Genomic DNA, 17,550 nt, shown 5'->3' with positions numbered 1-17,550 from the left:
TGACGTTACTTGCTTGAGAGCGGTAGGATGAGTCATTTCCCTCTTCATTTCTACATCTTCTGTAATGTGTCCATATAGTTTTATAATGAGAAAATGCCCGTAATAAACCCTAGGGGGAAACAAAACCTCTATTTTTGCCGTCCTCTTCCCGGTCTTAAAAACCCACCTATTCTCTCCTCCTTTTCCTCCAGGTTTTTGCTTAGCTTCCTGACATCTTTTCCAAGCGGGTCTAGTTCAGCGCTCCCTAACCTTCCACCCGCCTGCAGGCTGATTGAGCCACCGCGGTACTTAGCCCAGCGACTTCGGGGGCCCCGACTTCGGAACCCGCTTCCTTCCGATGCTTGAGTAACATCCGCGCACGCGCGCTCTGCAGGACTACATCTCCCAGGAGGCTCTGCGCCTCGCAAGGAGGGGGGGAACCTTGATAGCGAAGGACTACATTACCCAGTGACACCTTGTGGGCGGTGTTAGCCAGATGACGACTGTCCAAACATTGGCCCAAAGTCTGTCGGAAGCTGCGCGGTGATTGGCCCAGGCTCCCGTCATTTACTGCCGGGCGCAGTTGACTTTTGCTGTTAAGACTGCGTGAGGAAGGAGGGAGAGCGGAGCTAGTAGAGCCGGGCGGTGCCCTCCGAGCGGAGTGAGTGACCTCTACCTCCGCGCGTCTCGCCGCCCGTTCGGACACCTGCACCGTCGCTCCCCGGAGGGAGCACACATGCGCAGGTATTCACGCGGGGGCGGGGACTGGACGCACGTGTGTTATGCCTGACCGAGGGACGCAGGAGGCAAAACCACACACACACCCGGGCACCTGTACACGCGGGTGCCCACCTCGCGGGCATCATCTCGGACTCGGGGAGCAAAAACACGCCCCGAAGCACCCCTAGACCCCCGTGTCTGCACGCGGGTACATCTGCAGAGAGCCTTAGCCGAACACATGGGCAGACCTCGCGGCAGCTGCAGACCCGGACACCTGGGGCTTCCACAGGAAGAGGAGGGGGCGGCTCAGGCAGACACACACCCCACCCGCCCTGCCACTCACACCAGAGGCCCCCCCCATCTTCTGGGTGCTGTGTTGTGTGTACCAATCATATAACCACATTTCATTTTTATTTTGTCTCTTTATTGGTACAAGAAGGAAATTTTGAACAGCAGAAAAAGTGAGGCCACCACAGGACTCTATTTAACCAGCCCTTGCAGGTGTCTGAGCCTTTTACCACTTTTACAAAGCTTGTCACCTATGGCAGCGATCTGGGCTAGGCAGGGCAGGCGTCATTCCCACTTTCCAGAAGGGAAAACCGAGCCCAGGCTAAATAAACCTGCCCAGGGTCCCTGGGAGAGGCAGAGATGAGTTGGGCGCTGAGATCCAAGGTGCAGTCCAGCTATGCAGAGCTGCTGAGTTATGGAAATACCTCCTCCTTTCCCCACAGCCTGGGACCTCGCAGTCCCTGGGAGCCCGAGAGGCTCTCCCTCCGTCTCCCTCCCTCTCTGAACTGCTGTGACCTGTTTTCAGCTCTGTGTTTAAAGGGCTCCTCACAGGGGCCTGGCAAAAACAGCTCGAGTTCATGCTACAGAGAAGGGGTTGGGAAAGGCCAGGTGTCCTCCTTCGAGGGGATCAGAAAAGGTTCCAAGAAATGGGCACATTCCTGGCAGGGCTTGGGGGGTTCACATCATTGACATTTTAATAAAATGTCGTTTTAATGCTTTGCTGATAGAGCTCCGTGGAAATCTCGTGCTGGTTTTGAGGGTGGATTGGAGCATTGCTTTGGTATTTTCAGAGAAGTGAGGGCTCGGGGCTGAGGGAGTGGTGGGGACAGAGTCCGGGGTGGGTGAGAGGAGAAAAGGAATCCATGGTGGGCCCTGGCTGGTGTGGCTCAGTTGGTGGGTGTCCACCCATGTACCAGAAGGTTGCCGTTTCCGTTCCCGGTCTGGGCTTAAGCCTGGGTTTCTGGCTTGATCCCAGGTGGGGGGACGTGCAGGAGGCAGCTGATTGATGTTTCACTCTCACACAGATCTCTCCCTCTCTCTCTTCCCCTCTTCCCTTGCCAACCCTTCCCCCAAAGGTAACTTGACCAACTGGCGGGGAGGGGGTGTTGTCACAGACTTTTCCCCCGTGCGTTATACAACTGAACAAAGTGTATTTAGGTCTTTCTGTTTTTCTTTTGCAAAGATGGGGTTACACATACTGTTCTGAAACCTGCTTTTTCTTTCATGTTTCAATCTATCATGGACATCTTTTCCGTGTGTATAGCGCTGGTTCATTCTTTTTTTTTAATATATATATATTTTTTATTGATTTCAGAGAGGGAGAGAGGGAGAGAGAAACATCAGTGCTCAGAGAATCATTGATCGGCTGCTTTCTGCATGCCCCCCACTGGGGTTCGAGCCCACAACCCAGGCATGTGCCCTTGACCAGAATCGAACCCGGGACCCTTCAGTCTGCAGGCTGACGCTCTAGCCACTGAGCCAAACCGGCTAGGGCTGGTTCATTCTTTTTAATGGCTGTATAGTATGCACCACATGGATGTGACTCTGTGTATTTATCCACCTCTCCATGGATAAGCGTTTGTGTCATACCTAGTTTTACACACAGTGATGCAGTGCATGCCATTGTACACTGTGCTAGTGTGGAAAACCCCTCTCCAACCACGGTTCTCAACCAGGGACAGTTTGGTTCACATCAACTGGAATTGGCAATCGATGCTTAAACTTTTAAAATCTAAGCAGGGCAGAAATCCAGACCTGTAGTGATATTCTCTCTGTGACGGCTGGTCAGGGAGGGCTGCTCGGACGGGGTGATGTGTGAGCAGAGACCCGGAGAACTCGATCTGGTGTTTCCTCCTGTTTTTTGCATTTAGCTTGAAGCTGATGGACATTGGATGGGCCAGAGGCAGGGATGGTCGGCTATGACCCCAAAGCAGATGACAGGAGTATCTCCAAGTTGGAGGTGGCAGCGGCCGGGTCTGTGTCTGGACTTGTCACTCGGGCGCTGATCAGCCCCTTGGACGTCATCAAGATCCGTTTCCAGGTACCCTTCCCCCTCTTCCCGCGTGAGGGGCGGGCTGGAGGACACGTTCACTCTCATGCCAAAGCAGTGGCTGAAAGCCTGGCATTTTGTGGAGAACGTTACCTTCGTTGCCTTCACTGAAATCTCGCCTTCTCATCCAGCCCCGCCCCTCCTGTCCTGACCTTTCCATTTTCGTTGCCAGCTTCAGATTGAGCGCCTGTCTCGCAGCGACCCCAACGCCAAGTACCATGGGATCCTGCAGGCCGGGAGACAGATCCTGCGGGAGGAGGGCCCGACCGCCTTCTGGAAGGGACACATTCCCGCCCAGCTCCTCTCCATCGGCTACGGAGCTGTCCAAGTAGGTGCGGGGAGCCGCCAGGCCCCTGGGGTCGGGTTGCTCAACGGAGCAGCACAAGGACGTGGGGTCGGGCAGCAGGAGGCGGTCATCACACTTCTCACGTGGCTCCCCGGGAACCTACCTGACAGATTGACTGAGTCAGACTGAGCTGTACCGTAGCCTTCCCTCCCCCCCGGCCCCACCCCAGAGACTGAGCACCCACCGAACATTAGGGGTAGCGCCTGGGAGGCGACCTGGACATCACACTCCCAATGGGACTTGACAAATGGTGACACAGTGCTTTTCATTTTTCAAAATTGCATTTCCACATCTGTGCTTCCTTTGAACTCCCCAGCAGCATTGTGAGGAGGGTAAGAGCAAGCGACGCGTGGATCGGAGAGGTTAAGCGAGCTGTAAGCGGTGGGGCTTGTTCATCCCTCAGCTGAGGGCCGGTTTATCTACGAGGACGTGACACGGGGGGTAGAGCCCCCGCCCAGGGCTCACTGTGGGCCAGGCCCTGTTTTAACCATTTCACTGTTACCTCCTGAGATAGGTTCTGTTGTCATCCCTATTTTACAGACAAGAAGACTGAGGCAGAGAGTGCTTAAATAATTAACCCAAAGTCAGTAGCTAGAAAGTGGCCTAACTGGTTTGGCTCAGTGGATAGAGCGTCGGCCCATGGACTGAAGGGTCCCGGGTTCAATTCCGGTCAAGGGCATGTACCTTGGTTGCAGGCTCAATCCCCAGTAGGGGACGTGCAGAAGACAGCTGATGGATGTTGCTTTCTCATTGGTGTTTCTAACTCTCTGTCCCTCTCTCTTCCTCTCTGTAAAAATCAATACAAAATATATTTAAAAAATGGTTTTAGGAAGTGGAAGAGCCAGGATTCCCACCTGGAGAGCTAGCACTAGAGTAGTCGCTGCCTGCCCTCCTGACATCACATCTGCGCATCTCGCGGCTGTCCCATCGGCGCGCCTGGCACAGGTGCTGCAGCGTGGGAGTCAGTACAGCCCCTGGGCTCTAGGATCCCGAGCCGTCTCCAACGGCTGGAGGGCGACCTGAGGGGAAGCAGGGAGCATGTGGCATATGGAGCATGTGGAATTCTCCCATCAGAAGCCTTGCTCCGGGCGGAATGCTTCTCAGTGTCACTGCCGCCGGCCGCACTGAGGGGTCCCCTGCCGAGGCTCTCATACTGGCCACCTTTTCTCAGGTTTCAGGAAACTTAGTTAATGAGCAGAATTTTCTTTTTAAACATCTTTATTATTGATTTCAGAGAGGAAGGGAGAGGGAGAGAGATGGAAACATCAATGATGATGAGAGAATCATTGATCGGCTGCCTCCTGTACACCCCCTACTGGGGATCGAGCCCTCAACCAGGGCACGTGCCCTGACCTAGAATCGACTGTGATCTCCTGGTTCATAGGTCAACGCTCAACCCCTGAGCCACGCCAGCTGGGCTAGGATTTTTCTGATATAAAAGTTTTCTCTCCTATGTTCTTAACCTTTTTGAGTACTTGGCTCAACTCCAGTAGAGTCTAACATGGCATCTGAGCTGCACAAAATCATGTCTATGTATTGTCACTGCTCAGGAGGACTCCCTCCTTGTCCCTAGGACTGGGCCCCACCTGGGTCATGGGTCACGGGTCATAGGTGGTCAGTTTGGGTGCTTGTCAACGACCTTCTCATGTGCTCTTGCAGTTCCTGTCGTTTGAAATGCTGACCGAGCTGGTGCACAGAGCCGGCGTGCACGATGCCCGCGACTTCTCCGTGCACTTCGTGTGTGGCGGCCTGTCTGCCTGCATGGCCACCCTCGCCGTGCACCCCGTGGACGTCCTGCGCACCCGCTTTGCAGCTCAGGGCGAGCCCAAGGTAAGTGGCCCGGCCAGAGAAGGGGCGCCCCAGTAACCGAAGGCCCAGGGGTTGGGGCTCTTTTCCTGAGAGGGAACAGAGCTGGGATTGCGGGGTTTTCAGTCTCCCCGGCAGTCCCTCTGTGAGACCTGGCAGGTGCTCAGGCCTCACGGGGGAGCCAGCGCCTCCAGGTGGGAATCGGGACACACCTCACAGGGGGCTGGGCAGGGAGGGCGCCGGGGAGTGTGAGACTCCAGGTCAGATCGCTGATCGCGATGTTACTGTGGGACTGCTGTTGGCTCCCACAAGGATGGGTTGGTGGAAATGGGGTAATTAAGGTCAGACTTCAGGAAGAACTCACTGAGTGAAAGCAAGGGATTACACCCTGAAGTACACCCCTCCACCATACTCTGTTTCCTGGACATACAGTAGTAGCGTGTGTGTGTGTGTGTGTGTGTGTGTGTGCATGTGTGTGAGGCCAGGGCGAAAGGGACATGTACTGTGACCTGGGCACCCTGGGGCCCGGGATCCCTGCCCCTGTTCGTTTCCTCCACAGAGGCTGCCTGCTCCCCTGGGCTTGGCTGTGATCTTTGGGGATTAGTCCCTGTCAGTCATCCAGATGGCCTCCTCCTGTCTTAGCAGTTACACCATGTTCCCGTGTCCTTCCTAATGGCTGTGTCATAACTTATGTACCCGGTCACCCGAGGGTGGATGTCACGTCCTCTGTTCCAAAGGACACGCGCTCTGTGCCCTCCCGGGGGTGGATCAGTCATGTCAATAGCGTGGAGGGGCCGCTGGGAAGCCCACTTGGAATTCTGTCCAGCACGTCCTGTGTCCTCTTGGCAGGAGAAGTGAAGCTCCTGGGTGTGTAGGAGCGGGGACATGCACGTGGTGGGCCGTGTTCTCGAGCCGAAACCGGCGCCGCGCTCACTCGAGTTGCGTGTGTGCATCCAGGTGTACAAAACCCTGCGGGCCGCCGTGGCCACCATGTACAGGACCGAAGGCCCCTTGGTCTTCTACAAAGGCTTGAACCCCACCCTGATCGCCATCTTCCCCTACGCCGGCTTCCAGTTCTCCTTCTACAACTCCCTGAAGCGCGTGTACGAGTGGGCCGCGCCAGCCGAAGGAAAGAAAAACGGTGAGGCAGTCCCACGAGAGGGGGGCTAGGGCTCCCTTCACCCCACTCCCCAGACAGCACGTCTCCTTCTGCGTCACGTGGGGGAGAGAGGTTTCCGGGCAGAAGCGGGGACAGCACAGGGCTCTGAACCCGGCTCGGCCGTGCAGCCGCTCCCAGAGGCCTCTGCTTCCAGCTCCGGCCACACCCTCAGTGGCACCGGCGACCTTTCCAGCCGCCGCTCACGGCTTTCGCTCCCGCCTGAGGCCACCGGCAGGCTGCCTGCGACGGGCTGTGTGCTGCTTGGTGTTGCTTTGGAAGGATGTGCAGGAGGAGGGACATACTGTTCCCCTCGAGCCTGAGCGAGTGACAGGCAGAGCCCGAGGCCCTCGTGGCCTCCAGCGGGGAAGGCAGAGCACTAGTGACTCGCACCCACGCTGCCACCGCCTGCCCCATCTGTGGTCCCTTGTCGTTCTTGCCAGAAGTGGCCGTGTCTGGTTCTCTGTTTCCTGGATTAAATTCCTCGGAGAGCAAGGATGGCTTGTGGGTTTTTGTTTCATGGGGACAGAGTTCATGATCTTGAATTCGTTGTCTACCCTCAATTGCATTTTTCTCATTTCCCCCCTCATTCCCACTTTTCTGGTTCAGGGAACCTCAAAAACCTGCTCTGTGGCAGTGGCGCTGGAGTCATCAGCAAGACCCTCACGTATCCCCTGGACCTCTTCAAGAAGCGGCTGCAGGTCGGAGGGTTCGAGCAGGCCCGAGCACACTTCGGCCAGGTGAGCTGTCCCCTGCCGACAGCTCTGATCCTGCCCCCACTGGGGGTGGGAGGGGCCCGGGGGAGAAGGGCAGGGCAGAGAGGGAAGCTGAGTTCCAAACGAACGAACGCCGGGCCTCAGAGCTTGGACGTGGTTCTTCATGAGGTCACTGCATGGTCATCGCCATCGGGAGCTACCGGAGCCTTTGCGGGGAGCAGGGTCGCCTGGAGAGGGCCGGGCTGGAGGGTGGCACTGGTCAGGCTAAGAGCTAATGAGGGCCAGGTTCACACCTGCTGCCCAAGAGGGACCAGGTGGGGTGGGGGGAGGGGCAGAGGTGCCTCTGGGAAGAGGGTCCGAGCTCTCCCGGGACCCTTAAGAATCACAAGCAGGTGGAGCCGCCGGGGCAGGAGGGAAGGAGCTCTGTCCAGCGCTGAGTTCCAGGCCCTTCACCTCAGAAGAGAAAGAACGGAGTTAACTTTTTCTCTTTTTTGCGCCCATTCCGTCACCCAGCACGTATTTATTGGGAGCTACGATGTGCTAGGCGTTGTATCCACAAAAGAATAGAGCCACATCCGTGCTGTAATCCCCTCTCCGCTCACCCGGGGTAACCTCCCTCTCCCCAGGTGCGAAGCTACCAGGGCCTCCTGGACTGCGCCAGGCAGGTGCTGCGGGAGGAGGGCGTGCCGGGCTTCTTCAAGGGCCTGAGCCCCAGCCTGCTGAAGGCGGCCCTCGCCACCGGCCTCATGTTCTTCTGGTACGAGCTCTTCTGTAGCCTCTTCCAGCGCGTGAAGAAGGCAGACAGCTAGCCAGCCTGGGGCCGGGCGGTGGCCCGCGGCCTCTCCCCGGAGCCACCTCCTGAAGTAAGACTCGATCGGGGATCTCTGCTGCACTGAGAGGCGCTCCTGGCCCCCCCTCCGGCCAGCTGTCCGAGCACGGAGCACCGGGAGGCCGCACCCTCCACCCACCAGCTCGGATGCCACCAGGAGGGCAAGGGCGTTCTCCCTGCGGACACGGGGGGGGGGCGGGGGGGGGGAGACACTGAGGGTGTGGTGGGACCCCAGCCACTCCAGTCGAGCTTGAAGTCTCCCCTCCGTCTAGCCCGCAGCCTAAGGCAGGGGTGGGACCCTTTTTCCTGCCGAGGGCCATGTGGGTATTTATAACAGCATTCTCGGCCATTCAAAATTACCATCTTAAACATTAGCCTGTGTTTGGTCAAACATCTAACTCACCCTGATGCCTCGGCAGGGCCAGGCCACGTGACTTCTTGGGCCTTTAAGTTCCCCAGCCCTGGTCTGAGGGGAGCAGCTGCCGGCACTTCTCAGCCCATCGGCCTGGAGAGCTCTCCGGACCCTGGGCTGGGACTCGCCAGAGGCAGGGCTCTGGTTCCCACCAACTTGTTTAACAGACACTAAGGCTAAAAGCGCATTCCTTACCTTCTCCCCCCTCCACCTTCTCTCCCGAGGCACACCTCCCCTGGACACCAGCTGTGCCCGCCTTCCCCAAATTCCATTTCCTTAGGAGCTGCGGGGCTCAGGCAGCTTGGCTTCTAGTTCTGGGGGAGGAATCCAAGCGGAATTGGTCACTTTCTGACCACGCCATCCCCCCTCCCGCCCCGCAGGATCAGCCACAGCAGGGGCTCGGGGGAAGGCAGATACTGCAGCCCTGCAGGAAGTGGGGGGCCGTGCTGAGGGGAGGAGGTGGGTGAAGGCAGCCGCCCTTTACCCCAGTCAACCTGGGATGGCTCTGTTTTGGGGCCGGGCAGCCCTCCTGGGTGGGTAGGGGCACACAGCTGGGCCAGTTGCTGAGCATCAGCTGCCCTCTCAGCGGCTTCCTCGGCTCAGCATGTGGCCGTGTGTCTCCTCTGCAACCCCAGAAGGGCCCCGCCCTGACGCAGCCCAGTGGATGGGGCGGCAGAGGGAAGAGGTGGGGCGGCAGCCTGGTGAGGGTGCGCAGGTGCCCAGGGGAGAGGAGCATAGGACCCAGCCCATCCATCTAGGCACGGGAGAAACTCCAGTTTCTGGGGGGGCGGAGGGGGGAGAAAATCTACGGAACACAGCCACCTTCTCCCAGACCTCCCAGCCCCGCGGGGCACTCGACCTGTGGGTGGGCTCTGCAGTGGGAGTCAGGATCCCACCTGCCTCCTCCCCTCCGGGCTCCCGCTCCAGGCCACTCTGACTCATGCAGGCGCCAGCTGGGAGCAGGCCTGGCGGGGGCCCCCTGCAGCCTGGGCCCCTCCTCTCCTGGTTGCTGTTTCATGTCTTGGCTGGGGCTCTGTGATGTCTGGGACCCCGAATCCCGAAGCTTGGCTGCCCTTGGCTGCGGATTATGAAGGTCCAGGCTGTGACTGGAGGGCACTGACACCCACCGGGGTTTGGGCACTTAAGTCCTCGGCCTGGCGCTGCGGGAGGGAGCTGCCTGAATGTATTTTCTACAAAATCCCACCGAAGTAAACTCTCTTTCTTCACCTCTCCTGCTCACGGTTTCCTTTGCTGCGTCTTCTGGTGACTGCTTCGGCTCTCCTACCGGGAGGTGAGAACTTGGGCACCAGGAGGCCGCCATCAACACTTGTCTAAGCCACGGGAGCAGCAGTTCTTCGCCGCCACCTCACCTCGGTGTGCCTCCTGCACCCAGGGCGGACCTCAGGGGTGGCCCTGGCGGCTGCTGGCCCGCGCCTCTGCCAGCCACCGCCAAGAAAGACGCAGCCAGGGGCTTGCTCAACTTCAGGGTCACCCCAACACTTCGGGGTTGCAAGTTGGCACCTAGGAGGATCCTTTCCCCCTTGGTTTTCAGCTTCCTTTACCTGTAACGTCTGGATCTGGAGCAGGAGAGGAGGGCAGTGGGATCTGATCCAGCCCTTCCGCCCCTGCCCTTCTCTTAACTTAGGGGGTGGAGGGAAACGCGGCCAGCACCCGCCCCTCAACCCATCGCTGCCCTTCCCCCGGCTCCCTCCGGCCGCCCGGGCACGGGCCACGCCCCCACGGCCCCTCCCACGCCGCGCGCCCCGCGGAGGCTCCTGACGGTTTTCACCTGAGCCCCGGCGTGGGGCATCGCGAGACCCCGGGCTTCATGCGGGCGGAGCAGCGGGTCCGGCCCAGCGCCGACGAGCGGTCCTGGTCCCGGACAGGCCGGGGCGAACCGGGTGAGGAGAGCAGGGGCAGTGGCAGCGGTGTCGCGGGGGTCCCGGCACCCCGGCCCCGCCCCACGCCGAGGGCCTCGGGGCAGGCCAGGCGGTGAGAGTCGCGTCACCGGGGCTCCGGCAGGTGGCGCTGGCGGGGAGAAGCCGCCTCCGCCCCGCCCGCCAGGGCCCCGCCCACCCGCAGGCCCCGCCCACCCCGCCCCGGCGCCGCGGTAGGAAATGACCTAAGCCGCCGCCAGGCGCGGTTCTCACCGGCGGTGGCGCGGACGTGGGTGGCGCGCACCATGCCCGCCGAACGGGCTCCGGGCTCGCGGGCGCGGCACCGGCCGGGCAGGTGGGTCCTGGCGCTCACGCCGCCTCTCTCTCCTGCGGGACACCGGCCGGCGGGGTCTGCTGCCGGTCCTGCACCGCCGGGAGCGGCGTCCCGGGCTGAGGGAAGCTGCCCGGGTCTGGAGACCCCTAAGGTCGTCTCCCTTGACCAGGGGGGTGGCACCGAGTCCGGAAGGTGAAGGACCCAGAATGGACCGGCCGAGGAGCTGGAGTCCTGAGTGGGCAGGGCTGGAGTTCTGCCGCGCCGGAGGCCGGTAGAACCAGTCCGTCCCGGGGAGACGCTGACCGGGACGGGGAGTTTGGGCTCCAACCAGCAGGGCGGCAAAGACGTCTCCACACTCCGCTCAGGCCCGCCCTCCGCGAGGTGTGGAAGGGCTCTGAGGACAGAAGTGCTCTGGCTAAAGCTGGGACAGGAGCCCCCCTCCCCCCCTCCAACCCCCCAGCCTTCTCATTCGCCCAGAATCTTGCGGAGCCAGCAGCTTCAAGCCGGTTTATATGGGCAGGCAAGTGCCTGCGCCCCCAGCCCAGCGCACCCCACCCCACCCCTGGTATCAGCTGAGAATAACTGCCTCCTGTTGGGACTGGAGGGTAGGCGCTTTCACGCTTCGTCTCTTGCTCTTATGTAATCCCAGAAGCTCCACGGGTTCCTAAACTAAACAGCAGGTGCTTGGCTGGTGCCCAGTCTCCACCAGAAGCCAAGCTTGGTGGGCACTCAGCCAACTGTCAAATGCCAAGGACTGCCCAGGAGTACCTGTCCCCAGCAGTGGCCAGCCCAGCTGGGCCTGCAGTCTGGGAATCCCGGCCTCGCTCTCCACATCTGAGGCCTCCCCCGTCCCCTCCCGTCCTCCCCAGGTGCTGTCCCTAACCCCGCCCAGTACAGAGCTGCTGGGCCGATGCCATGGGGGAGCCTGGTAGAGAGGAGTATAAAATCCAGTCTTTCGATGCAGAGACCCAGCAGCTGCTGAAGACAGCACTCAAAGGTGAGCATGGGGAGCCCTCCTGAGCCTGGGTTTGGAGCTGCAGACACGGGGCCACGGGGCCACGGGGCCAGGACCGGAGGACTGAGCCTTAGCCTGGGAATGTCCAGTCCTCTGTCCCCCTTCAATTTCTGTGAACAGGAGTCAGCAACATAACTCTCAAACCAAAAGAGAGCTACATTCAGGCCAGTATTTGGGAGTGTGAATCATAGTCACCTCAGTATGTAAAGCCTTCCTTGTAACATTTTTAAAATTATTTTTTATTGATTTTAGAGAGGAAGGGAGAGGAATAGAGAGATAGAAACATCAATGATGAGAGAGAATCATTGATCAGCTGCCCGCTGCACCCACCCCCCCCCCCCACTGGGGATCAAGCCTGCAACCCAGGCATGTGCCCTTGGCCAGAATCGAACCTGGGACCCCTCAGTCCACAGGCCGACGCTCTATCCACTGAGCCAAACCGGCCAGGGCCTTGTAACTTTTAGGTGCTCATGAAAGGGGCGTGGGGCACAGAGAACAGTTCCGCTCTGTAAGTCCTTACATTGGACCTGGTTTCTGGGTTGCTGCAGCCAGTGCTCTTGAACGTGCAGAGCTGCCCGAGTTGGGTCCGAGGATGGAGTGTTCTGCTTGGCAGAGGAGACAGGGTCCTTGTCCTGGACCAAGGCCTCCCCGCAGCACTCAGGACCGAAGTTTGACTCGGTTAACAATGGGCAGTGCCCATCACATGCCAAGCTGAGCTTGTGGGGGAGGCCCTGCCTGGCCTGCTCATGTCAGGGGTTCATGGGGGTGTTATGGGAACACTTGCTCCTGTAAAATTGCTGTCAAAGACGGTGTTCCTTCCTCAGCCTGTGCCACAAGAGGTCCTCAAAAACTAGCGTTCTTTGATTAGCCTGTCAGCTACTGACCTTCCCGTGGCCTCTGACTGGGCCTCGGAGGCTCCAGGCGGAGCTGCCTGTGTGGCTGCCGTGTTTTCTGATCTCTGAGTGAAATGTAAGCATGTAATGGTTGTGCCTTTCGTAAACATCCCCAGTCCTCCTCAGGAGCAGGTGGAGGCAAATGTGCTAATTAAGCAGGTCGAGCCTGCCTGCCTGTCTCTACCCCAGATCCAGGTGCCGTGGACTTGGAGAAAGTGGCCAATGTGATTGTGGACCATTCTCTGCAGGACCGCGTGTTCAGCAAGGAAGCAGGACGCATGTGCTATGCCATTATTCAGGTTGGGTAGCGTTGGTGGAGAAGAGGGGAGACACTTGGCTCCAGGAGTGGGCAGAGATGCGAAGGACTTCCCTCAGGCAGAGAGAGGAGGACGAGAGGGTCCTCAGCCACGGAAGCTCAGGTGGGGTTGCGATGGCACTGCCCGCCCCTAACGCCGCCATCCTTCCTCTGGCTCACAGGCAGAGAGCAAGCAAGCAGGCCAGAGTGTCTTCCGGCGTGGACTCCTCAACCGGCTGCAGCAGGAGTACCAGGCTCGGGAGCAGCTGCGCGCCCGCTCCCCGCGGGGCTGGGTCTGCTATGTCACCTTCATCTGCAACATCTTCGACTACTTGAGGGTGAGGCCACCGCAGCCACGCCCGTGCAGCAGACAGCCTGTCTCCTGAGGCCACTAAGCCAGTGCTTTGACCCCTGCTATCCCCAACAGGTGAACAACATGCCCATGATGGCCCTGGTGAACCCCGTCTATGACTGCCTCTTCCGGCTGGCCCAGCCCGACAGTCTGAGCGAGGAGGAGGAGGTGGGTGGCCCTGGCCCGGAAGGCTGGGGGGTGGGCAGGCTTTAGCTCAGCTCAGACCAGCCCAGGGTCCGTGGAGGCTTGAGGGCATCCCTTGCTGGGGCAGGAGCCGGGTGGGGCCGTTACGGCCTGTCAGTTACAGGACAAGCTGCAAGTCTGGAATTGACCCAGAGCAGAGAGCAGCCAAAACCTCCTGGCTCAGCGGCTTCCTCCCAGCAGGACAGCCAACCTACAGAATGGCGGGAGCCTGGGCCAGCTGTGGACACTGCTGGCCAGAAACCAACCCAGGGCCAGGCAGTGTGGGGGGAGGAAGCGGGGTTCAGCTGCAGTTTGCAGACAGGGCCTGTGTCCGCCGGGCCCTGATGAAAGACCTTAGGAAAGTCCCTGAACTTGCTTCCTGTCACGTAAGATATGGGTACTACCCACTGGGCGGTGTGAGGATGAAGTGGGAAAATGCGTGTCTAGGGCCACGCAGTGTCTGGCACGCAGCGAGAGCTCAGTAAATGGCTGCTCTGTGCGACAGGCTGGCCCTGCCGGGGCTCACCTCCCACGGTCCCTGCAGGTGGACTGCCTGGTGCTGCAGCTGCACCGCGTTGGGGAGCAGCTGGAGAAGATGAACAGGCAGCGAATGGATGAGCTCTTTGTCCTGATCCGGGATGGCTTCCTGCTCCTGACCGACCTCCGCTCCCTGGCCCAGCTGCTGCTGCTGGAGATCATCGAGTTCCGGGCAGCTGGCTGGAAGACGACCCCAGCTGCCCACAAGTACTACTACAGCGAGGTCTCTGACTAGGCCTCCAGATCAGGCTTCCCCCAGCAGCCCTGGCCTCGCTTCTACCCACCTCCCACCTGGCAGCACAGTCTTTGCTTCTCCAGACTTTTTCACTTCCAGCCTTTCAGCAGCTCCCGAGAGGTTTCCCACTTATCCAGGGGTTCTGCCCTGAGCCTCTTCTCTCCTCCTGCAGGGATTGGGGAAGACACTACACAGGTCCCCCCTCCCCCCTCCCCTCTGTCTCTCCCATACCTCCCACCTGGCCCTGGAAGAGAAGGGCAACTCCTAACAACCACTGCACTGTGTAACCACTGGCACCTAGGTTTCCCATCTGTAAAATGGGTACCCATAGCCACTTGGTAGGATGCTTTGGAATGTCACGGGGGAAAGGTGCAGAGCACAAGTCACACCAGAAACTTTTATATGTTTTGTATAAGGACCACTTTGGCAACAGGTGTATTTCCTCCAATCAGTTTTCATGGGTGGCAGTACTGTATCACATGCTACACAGTTCAGGGTGAGAATTTCCTAATAAACCTTTGAGATACTAAAATGCTTCCTTTCATCACCCAAAGGTCCAAGTCCATGTATTGCCTCTTTGCAAGGAGATGGGGCAGGGAGAGCGAGTTCTAGCCCAAAGGAAAGACTAAAGCAATAAACATACTGCACCATCCCTCCTGGGAGGCCCGCCCTTAAAAAGGAGCTACATCCTTAAGCACAGGTATTTTCCAACATAGCAGCAGCTCACATTGTTTCTTGCAGCAGAGAGCCCTGGGCGGCTCCCGGAGCCCTACCGCTCCTACCACCAGCGGTAGTGGGCCAGGGCACGGTTGGCCTCAGCCATCTTGTGCATGTCGTGCTTCCTCTTGACCACAGGGCCCTGGTTGTGAAAAGCCTCCAGCAGCTCCTGCGACAGCTTCTCTGGCATCAGCGTCCGCCGGTGCTTCTTCTCCCGGCACTCGGTGATCATCCACTTCATGGCCAGGAAGCGTCGGCGCCGGTCGCTTAGTGGCACAGGGACCTGTACAAGACAGGGCATGGGCAAGTTGGCCCGAGAATTAGCCAGGGTTGCAGCCTCCTTCCTCCACGAACTCTGGGGCAGCCCTCGCAAGCCCTCCGAGCTTCCCTCAGCCGTGGGTGAGCTCAGTGTAGCAGACATCAGAGGCATTCACTGAGCAAATGCGCATTAAGCGCTGCCCTCTACCTGTAAATGGAAGCTCAGCCAAGTTGATAACAAGCACCAATTGGGAAAAGCCCCATCAGCTGGGGTGACAGCCAGCTCAGATGACAGGTGCCTAAAAAAAAAAATAAGACCCTCTTGTCCAAGAGTCATTTGCCAGGCCGTCACTGTGTACCAGGTATCATGCCGGACCCTAGGGACACAGACAGCAATAAGAAAGTGTCTATTTTTATGAAGTTTACACTGAAAAAGATGAGAACACTCACTTATGACAATGAAATATAATTCAATACTATAATGGGGCACCTAGTTCAGTTCAACAAATGGTGATGAAGCATCAGTTACAAGTCAAGCACTATGCTAGACACGGTGTATAAAGGATGAGGTATAAAGATAGCCTCTCACCACGAGAAACTGACAGAACAAGGTTTTTTTGGGGTCTGGGGCTCCAGAAGAGGTCACTTGGATACTTCTTTGTTCTCTTCCTTTTTTGTCGTCTTTAACGCTATGGGACTCACATGATCAGATCCTGTTGGTTTCTGGCCCCTAGAAAGCTATTAATCTTGACCCAACTCTGGTCCCTCCCACCTGCAAGAACGCCTGCACCCATCTTGTTTTCCCTGCCCTGACCACTCACCTGATAGAAGCGGCCACCCTTGAGGATGGGCGCCAGCCCGATCACAGGCTCGCAGTTCTTCAGGGCCTGGTGGAAGATGGTGTAGGGGTTGCGTTCAATGGTTGCCTGTTCCTCTGAAGAAGCAGCATGGAACTTCTCAAACTGCTTCCTTTTCACAGCCTCCAGAGTCTGCAACGGGACTCAGTGGCAGGGGCTGCCCAGGCGTCCTGAACCGTTTCCCCAGCTCAGCCAGTACCTTGCCCTTCACCCCCATCATCCCGCTCTTCTAGAGCAGTGCCAGAGTTCTTAAATGCCGCCCCCTCCTCCACCAGGGCAGGGAGAGCGGCTGAGACTTGGGGGAGGGGAGGGGAATGGCAGTTGTTCATCCTGCAGGGCTTCATTAAAGCCCCCCACACACACACACACACACACACACACACACACACACACACGGAAGTTCATTTCAATGACAGGTTTGTGAATCCACTCTTTTTCATGCTAAACTGAAAGAGCCAAGTGCAAAGCTACAGAGAGAGAAAGACGAGAGGAACTAGTTACCTGTGTCATGAGGGATCTTGCCAGGACCTTGTTTCCTCCTTTCATCATCATGTTGATGAATTTACTTCAAGGAGAAAAGAAACATGTTGAGCTTTCCAAGGCTGTGTCCCAGAATCCTTACTGTAGATCCTCCCTGGGATGGACCCAGGGGAACAAAAGTGTCCCCTCTAACCTGATCACTGGGTCTTCAAACACGGAGCTTGTGTTCGCCGACGGGGCAGCTTTGATGGGCTGAGTCTTCTTGAGCTCCCGCTCAAACTTCTCCTCCTCCGTCAGCTCTGCCAAGGGCTTGCGGTAGTATTCCTTGTCAATCAGGGGATCCCTGAATTCTGAGCTATAGCGGCTCCACCGCACCTGGGTGAACCTGGGGGACCGGGAAGAGGAGGAGGCGGCAAAGCTGACTCCACAAGTGGAAAGGCTTGACTTAACAATAGGCATGTGTGCCAGCCCACTGACCAGGGAGCGGCGCGTACACCGCCAGCCCAGCCTGGACAGCAGTAATTCTGGCTCGCGTCTCCAGAGGTAGGAGGCCCTCCCCCAAACAGGCCGCGAAGGCTTCCTCCTCGTCCAGTGCCAACCACAAGGGCAGGCTCCTGAACCTCAGGGTGGACGCCCGCCTACGCATCTCTCCCCCCAACTCCCAGCACAGAAACCCCAACTCTGAGCTCTTTAGCAAGACCGCACTTTTAACTCCGAGTCGGAACCCCCGCGGGCAGGGGGCAGTTACCGAGCCTTCCGATTGGCCCGAAGTCACGCTGCTAGTCAAGAGCTTTGGACCCAGATAGCCCGGCCTCCAGGCTGTCTCCAGGTCCCGCGCGTCCTGCCTGCGGCCCCTTCCTTCCTCGCAGGTCTCTCGGTGAAGACCCAAGCGGCCTCCCAGCTGCCCGCCGCCCTCTCACCCTGGGAACCGCAGGACAGCACTCCGGACGCTCAGCGTGAGGTCCGAGCACCCGAGCAAGGCCTTCACCAAGGGGGCCGCCATCTTGGTTTGCCTCGAGGACCCCACAAGAACTGCCCGCGGCGTGCCTGAGCGACTGACGGAAGACGAGGAAAAGGCTCCGCGGGGTCCTCAATCTGCGCATCACCCCATCAATCAGGGCGTTAAGAGTCTCTAATCCCGAGGTCCAAAGGCAAGAACCCAAAGGAAACACTCGCCCTCCCGTTCCCCGTCTCAGTCAGGCGCTCGCTCCGCTG

At 58.7% G+C, this 17,550-nt stretch overlaps 3 protein-coding genes and 1 long non-coding RNA gene across 9 annotated transcripts; 2 read left to right on the top strand and 2 right to left on the bottom strand.

The window, feature by feature from the left end:
- Positions 1-567: 567 nt before the first annotated feature.
- SLC25A19 (solute carrier family 25 member 19) lies at positions 568-8,075 on the top strand. Its single transcript, XM_008155065.3, has 7 exons — positions 568-723; positions 2,859-3,028; positions 3,210-3,365; positions 5,043-5,213; positions 6,147-6,330; positions 6,955-7,085; positions 7,688-8,075. The coding sequence occupies exons 2-7, from the start codon at positions 2,897-2,899 to the stop codon at positions 7,868-7,870; spliced, it is 957 nt and encodes a 318-aa protein (XP_008153287.2). The 5' UTR covers positions 568-723; positions 2,859-2,896; the 3' UTR covers positions 7,871-8,075.
- A 90-nt stretch (positions 8,076-8,165) lies between these two features.
- LOC114227622 (uncharacterized) lies at positions 8,166-10,178 on the bottom strand. The gene is made up of 3 exons (XR_003613706.2): positions 10,092-10,178; positions 9,530-9,879; positions 8,166-8,616 (listed from the first exon to the last, which is right to left on the bottom strand). It is a non-coding gene; the product is annotated as an uncharacterized LOC114227622 (long non-coding RNA).
- On the top strand, positions 10,120-14,555 carry MIF4GD (MIF4G domain containing). 5 transcript variants are annotated; one of them, XM_054709016.1, is made up of 6 exons: positions 10,120-10,203; positions 11,383-11,510; positions 12,611-12,720; positions 12,899-13,054; positions 13,144-13,236; positions 13,757-14,555. In XM_054709016.1, exons 2-6 carry the CDS (start codon positions 11,429-11,431, stop codon positions 14,021-14,023), a joined length of 708 nt encoding a protein of 235 aa, XP_054564991.1. In that variant the 5' UTR covers positions 10,120-10,203; positions 11,383-11,428; the 3' UTR covers positions 14,024-14,555. The 5 variants fall into 5 exon arrangements, with proteins under 5 accessions (XP_054564991.1, XP_054564990.1, XP_027986418.1 ...); XM_054709015.1 differs by lacking the exon at positions 10,120-10,203 and adding an exon at positions 10,407-10,534; XM_028130617.2 differs by lacking the exon at positions 10,120-10,203 and adding an exon at positions 10,408-10,534 and having other exon boundaries at positions 13,796-14,555.
- Positions 14,556-14,724: 169 nt separating this feature from the next.
- On the bottom strand, positions 14,725-17,541 carry MRPS7 (mitochondrial ribosomal protein S7). Of its 2 annotated transcripts, none has more exons than XM_054709014.1 (5): positions 17,256-17,541; positions 16,529-16,720; positions 16,357-16,420; positions 15,820-15,885; positions 14,725-15,023 (listed from the first exon to the last, which is right to left on the bottom strand). In XM_054709014.1, the coding sequence occupies exons 1-5, from the start codon at positions 17,336-17,338 to the stop codon at positions 14,802-14,804; spliced, it is 627 nt and encodes a 208-aa protein (XP_054564989.1). In that variant the 5' UTR covers positions 17,339-17,541; the 3' UTR covers positions 14,725-14,801. The 2 variants fall into 2 exon arrangements, with proteins under 2 accessions (XP_054564989.1, XP_008153290.2); XM_008155068.3 differs by having other exon boundaries at positions 15,820-15,987; positions 17,256-17,531.
- Positions 17,542-17,550: the final 9 nt, after the last annotated feature.

Source organism: Eptesicus fuscus, chromosome 20 (genome assembly GCF_027574615.1).
Source record: "Eptesicus fuscus isolate TK198812 chromosome 20, DD_ASM_mEF_20220401, whole genome shotgun sequence".
Taxonomy (NCBI): Eukaryota; Metazoa; Chordata; class Mammalia; order Chiroptera; family Vespertilionidae; genus Eptesicus; species Eptesicus fuscus.
This window is presented reverse-complemented; position numbering and strand designations above follow the sequence as displayed.

What these genes read in the sequence shown, in the direction of transcription:
- SLC25A19 (XM_008155065.3), top strand. Translation starts at nt 2,897, where the DNA reads ATGGTCGGCTATGACCCCAAAGCAGATGACAGGAGTATCTCCAAGTTG. An exon ending in TCGGCTACGGAGCTGTCCAA is followed by an intron (nt 3,366 to 5,042) that starts GTAGGTGCGGGG and finishes GTGCTCTTGCAG; the next exon opens with TTCCTGTCGTTTGAAATGCT. An exon ending in CAGCTCAGGGCGAGCCCAAG is followed by an intron (nt 5,214 to 6,146) that starts GTAAGTGGCCCG and finishes GTGTGCATCCAG; the next exon opens with GTGTACAAAACCCTGCGGGC.
- MIF4GD (XM_054709016.1), top strand. Translation starts at nt 11,429, where the DNA reads ATGGGGGAGCCTGGTAGAGAGGAGTATAAAATCCAGTCTTTCGATGCA. An exon ending in ACATCTTCGACTACTTGAGG is followed by an intron (nt 13,055 to 13,143) that starts GTGAGGCCACCG and finishes TATCCCCAACAG; the next exon opens with GTGAACAACATGCCCATGAT. An exon ending in GTCTGAGCGAGGAGGAGGAG is followed by an intron (nt 13,237 to 13,756) that starts GTGGGTGGCCCT and finishes TCTGTGCGACAG; the next exon opens with GCTGGCCCTGCCGGGGCTCA.
- MRPS7 (XM_008155068.3), bottom strand. Translation starts at nt 17,338, where the DNA reads ATGGCGGCCCCCTTGGTGAAGGCCTTGCTCGGGTGCTCGGACCTCACG. An exon ending in GCTGTCCTGCGGTTCCCAGG is followed by an intron (nt 16,721 to 17,255) that starts GTGAGAGGGCGG and finishes CCGGTCCCCCAG; the next exon opens with GTTCACCCAGGTGCGGTGGA. An exon ending in AGGGTGGCCGCTTCTATCAG is followed by an intron (nt 15,024 to 15,819) that starts GTGAGTGGTCAG and finishes TGTCTTGTACAG; the next exon opens with GTCCCTGTGCCACTAAGCGA.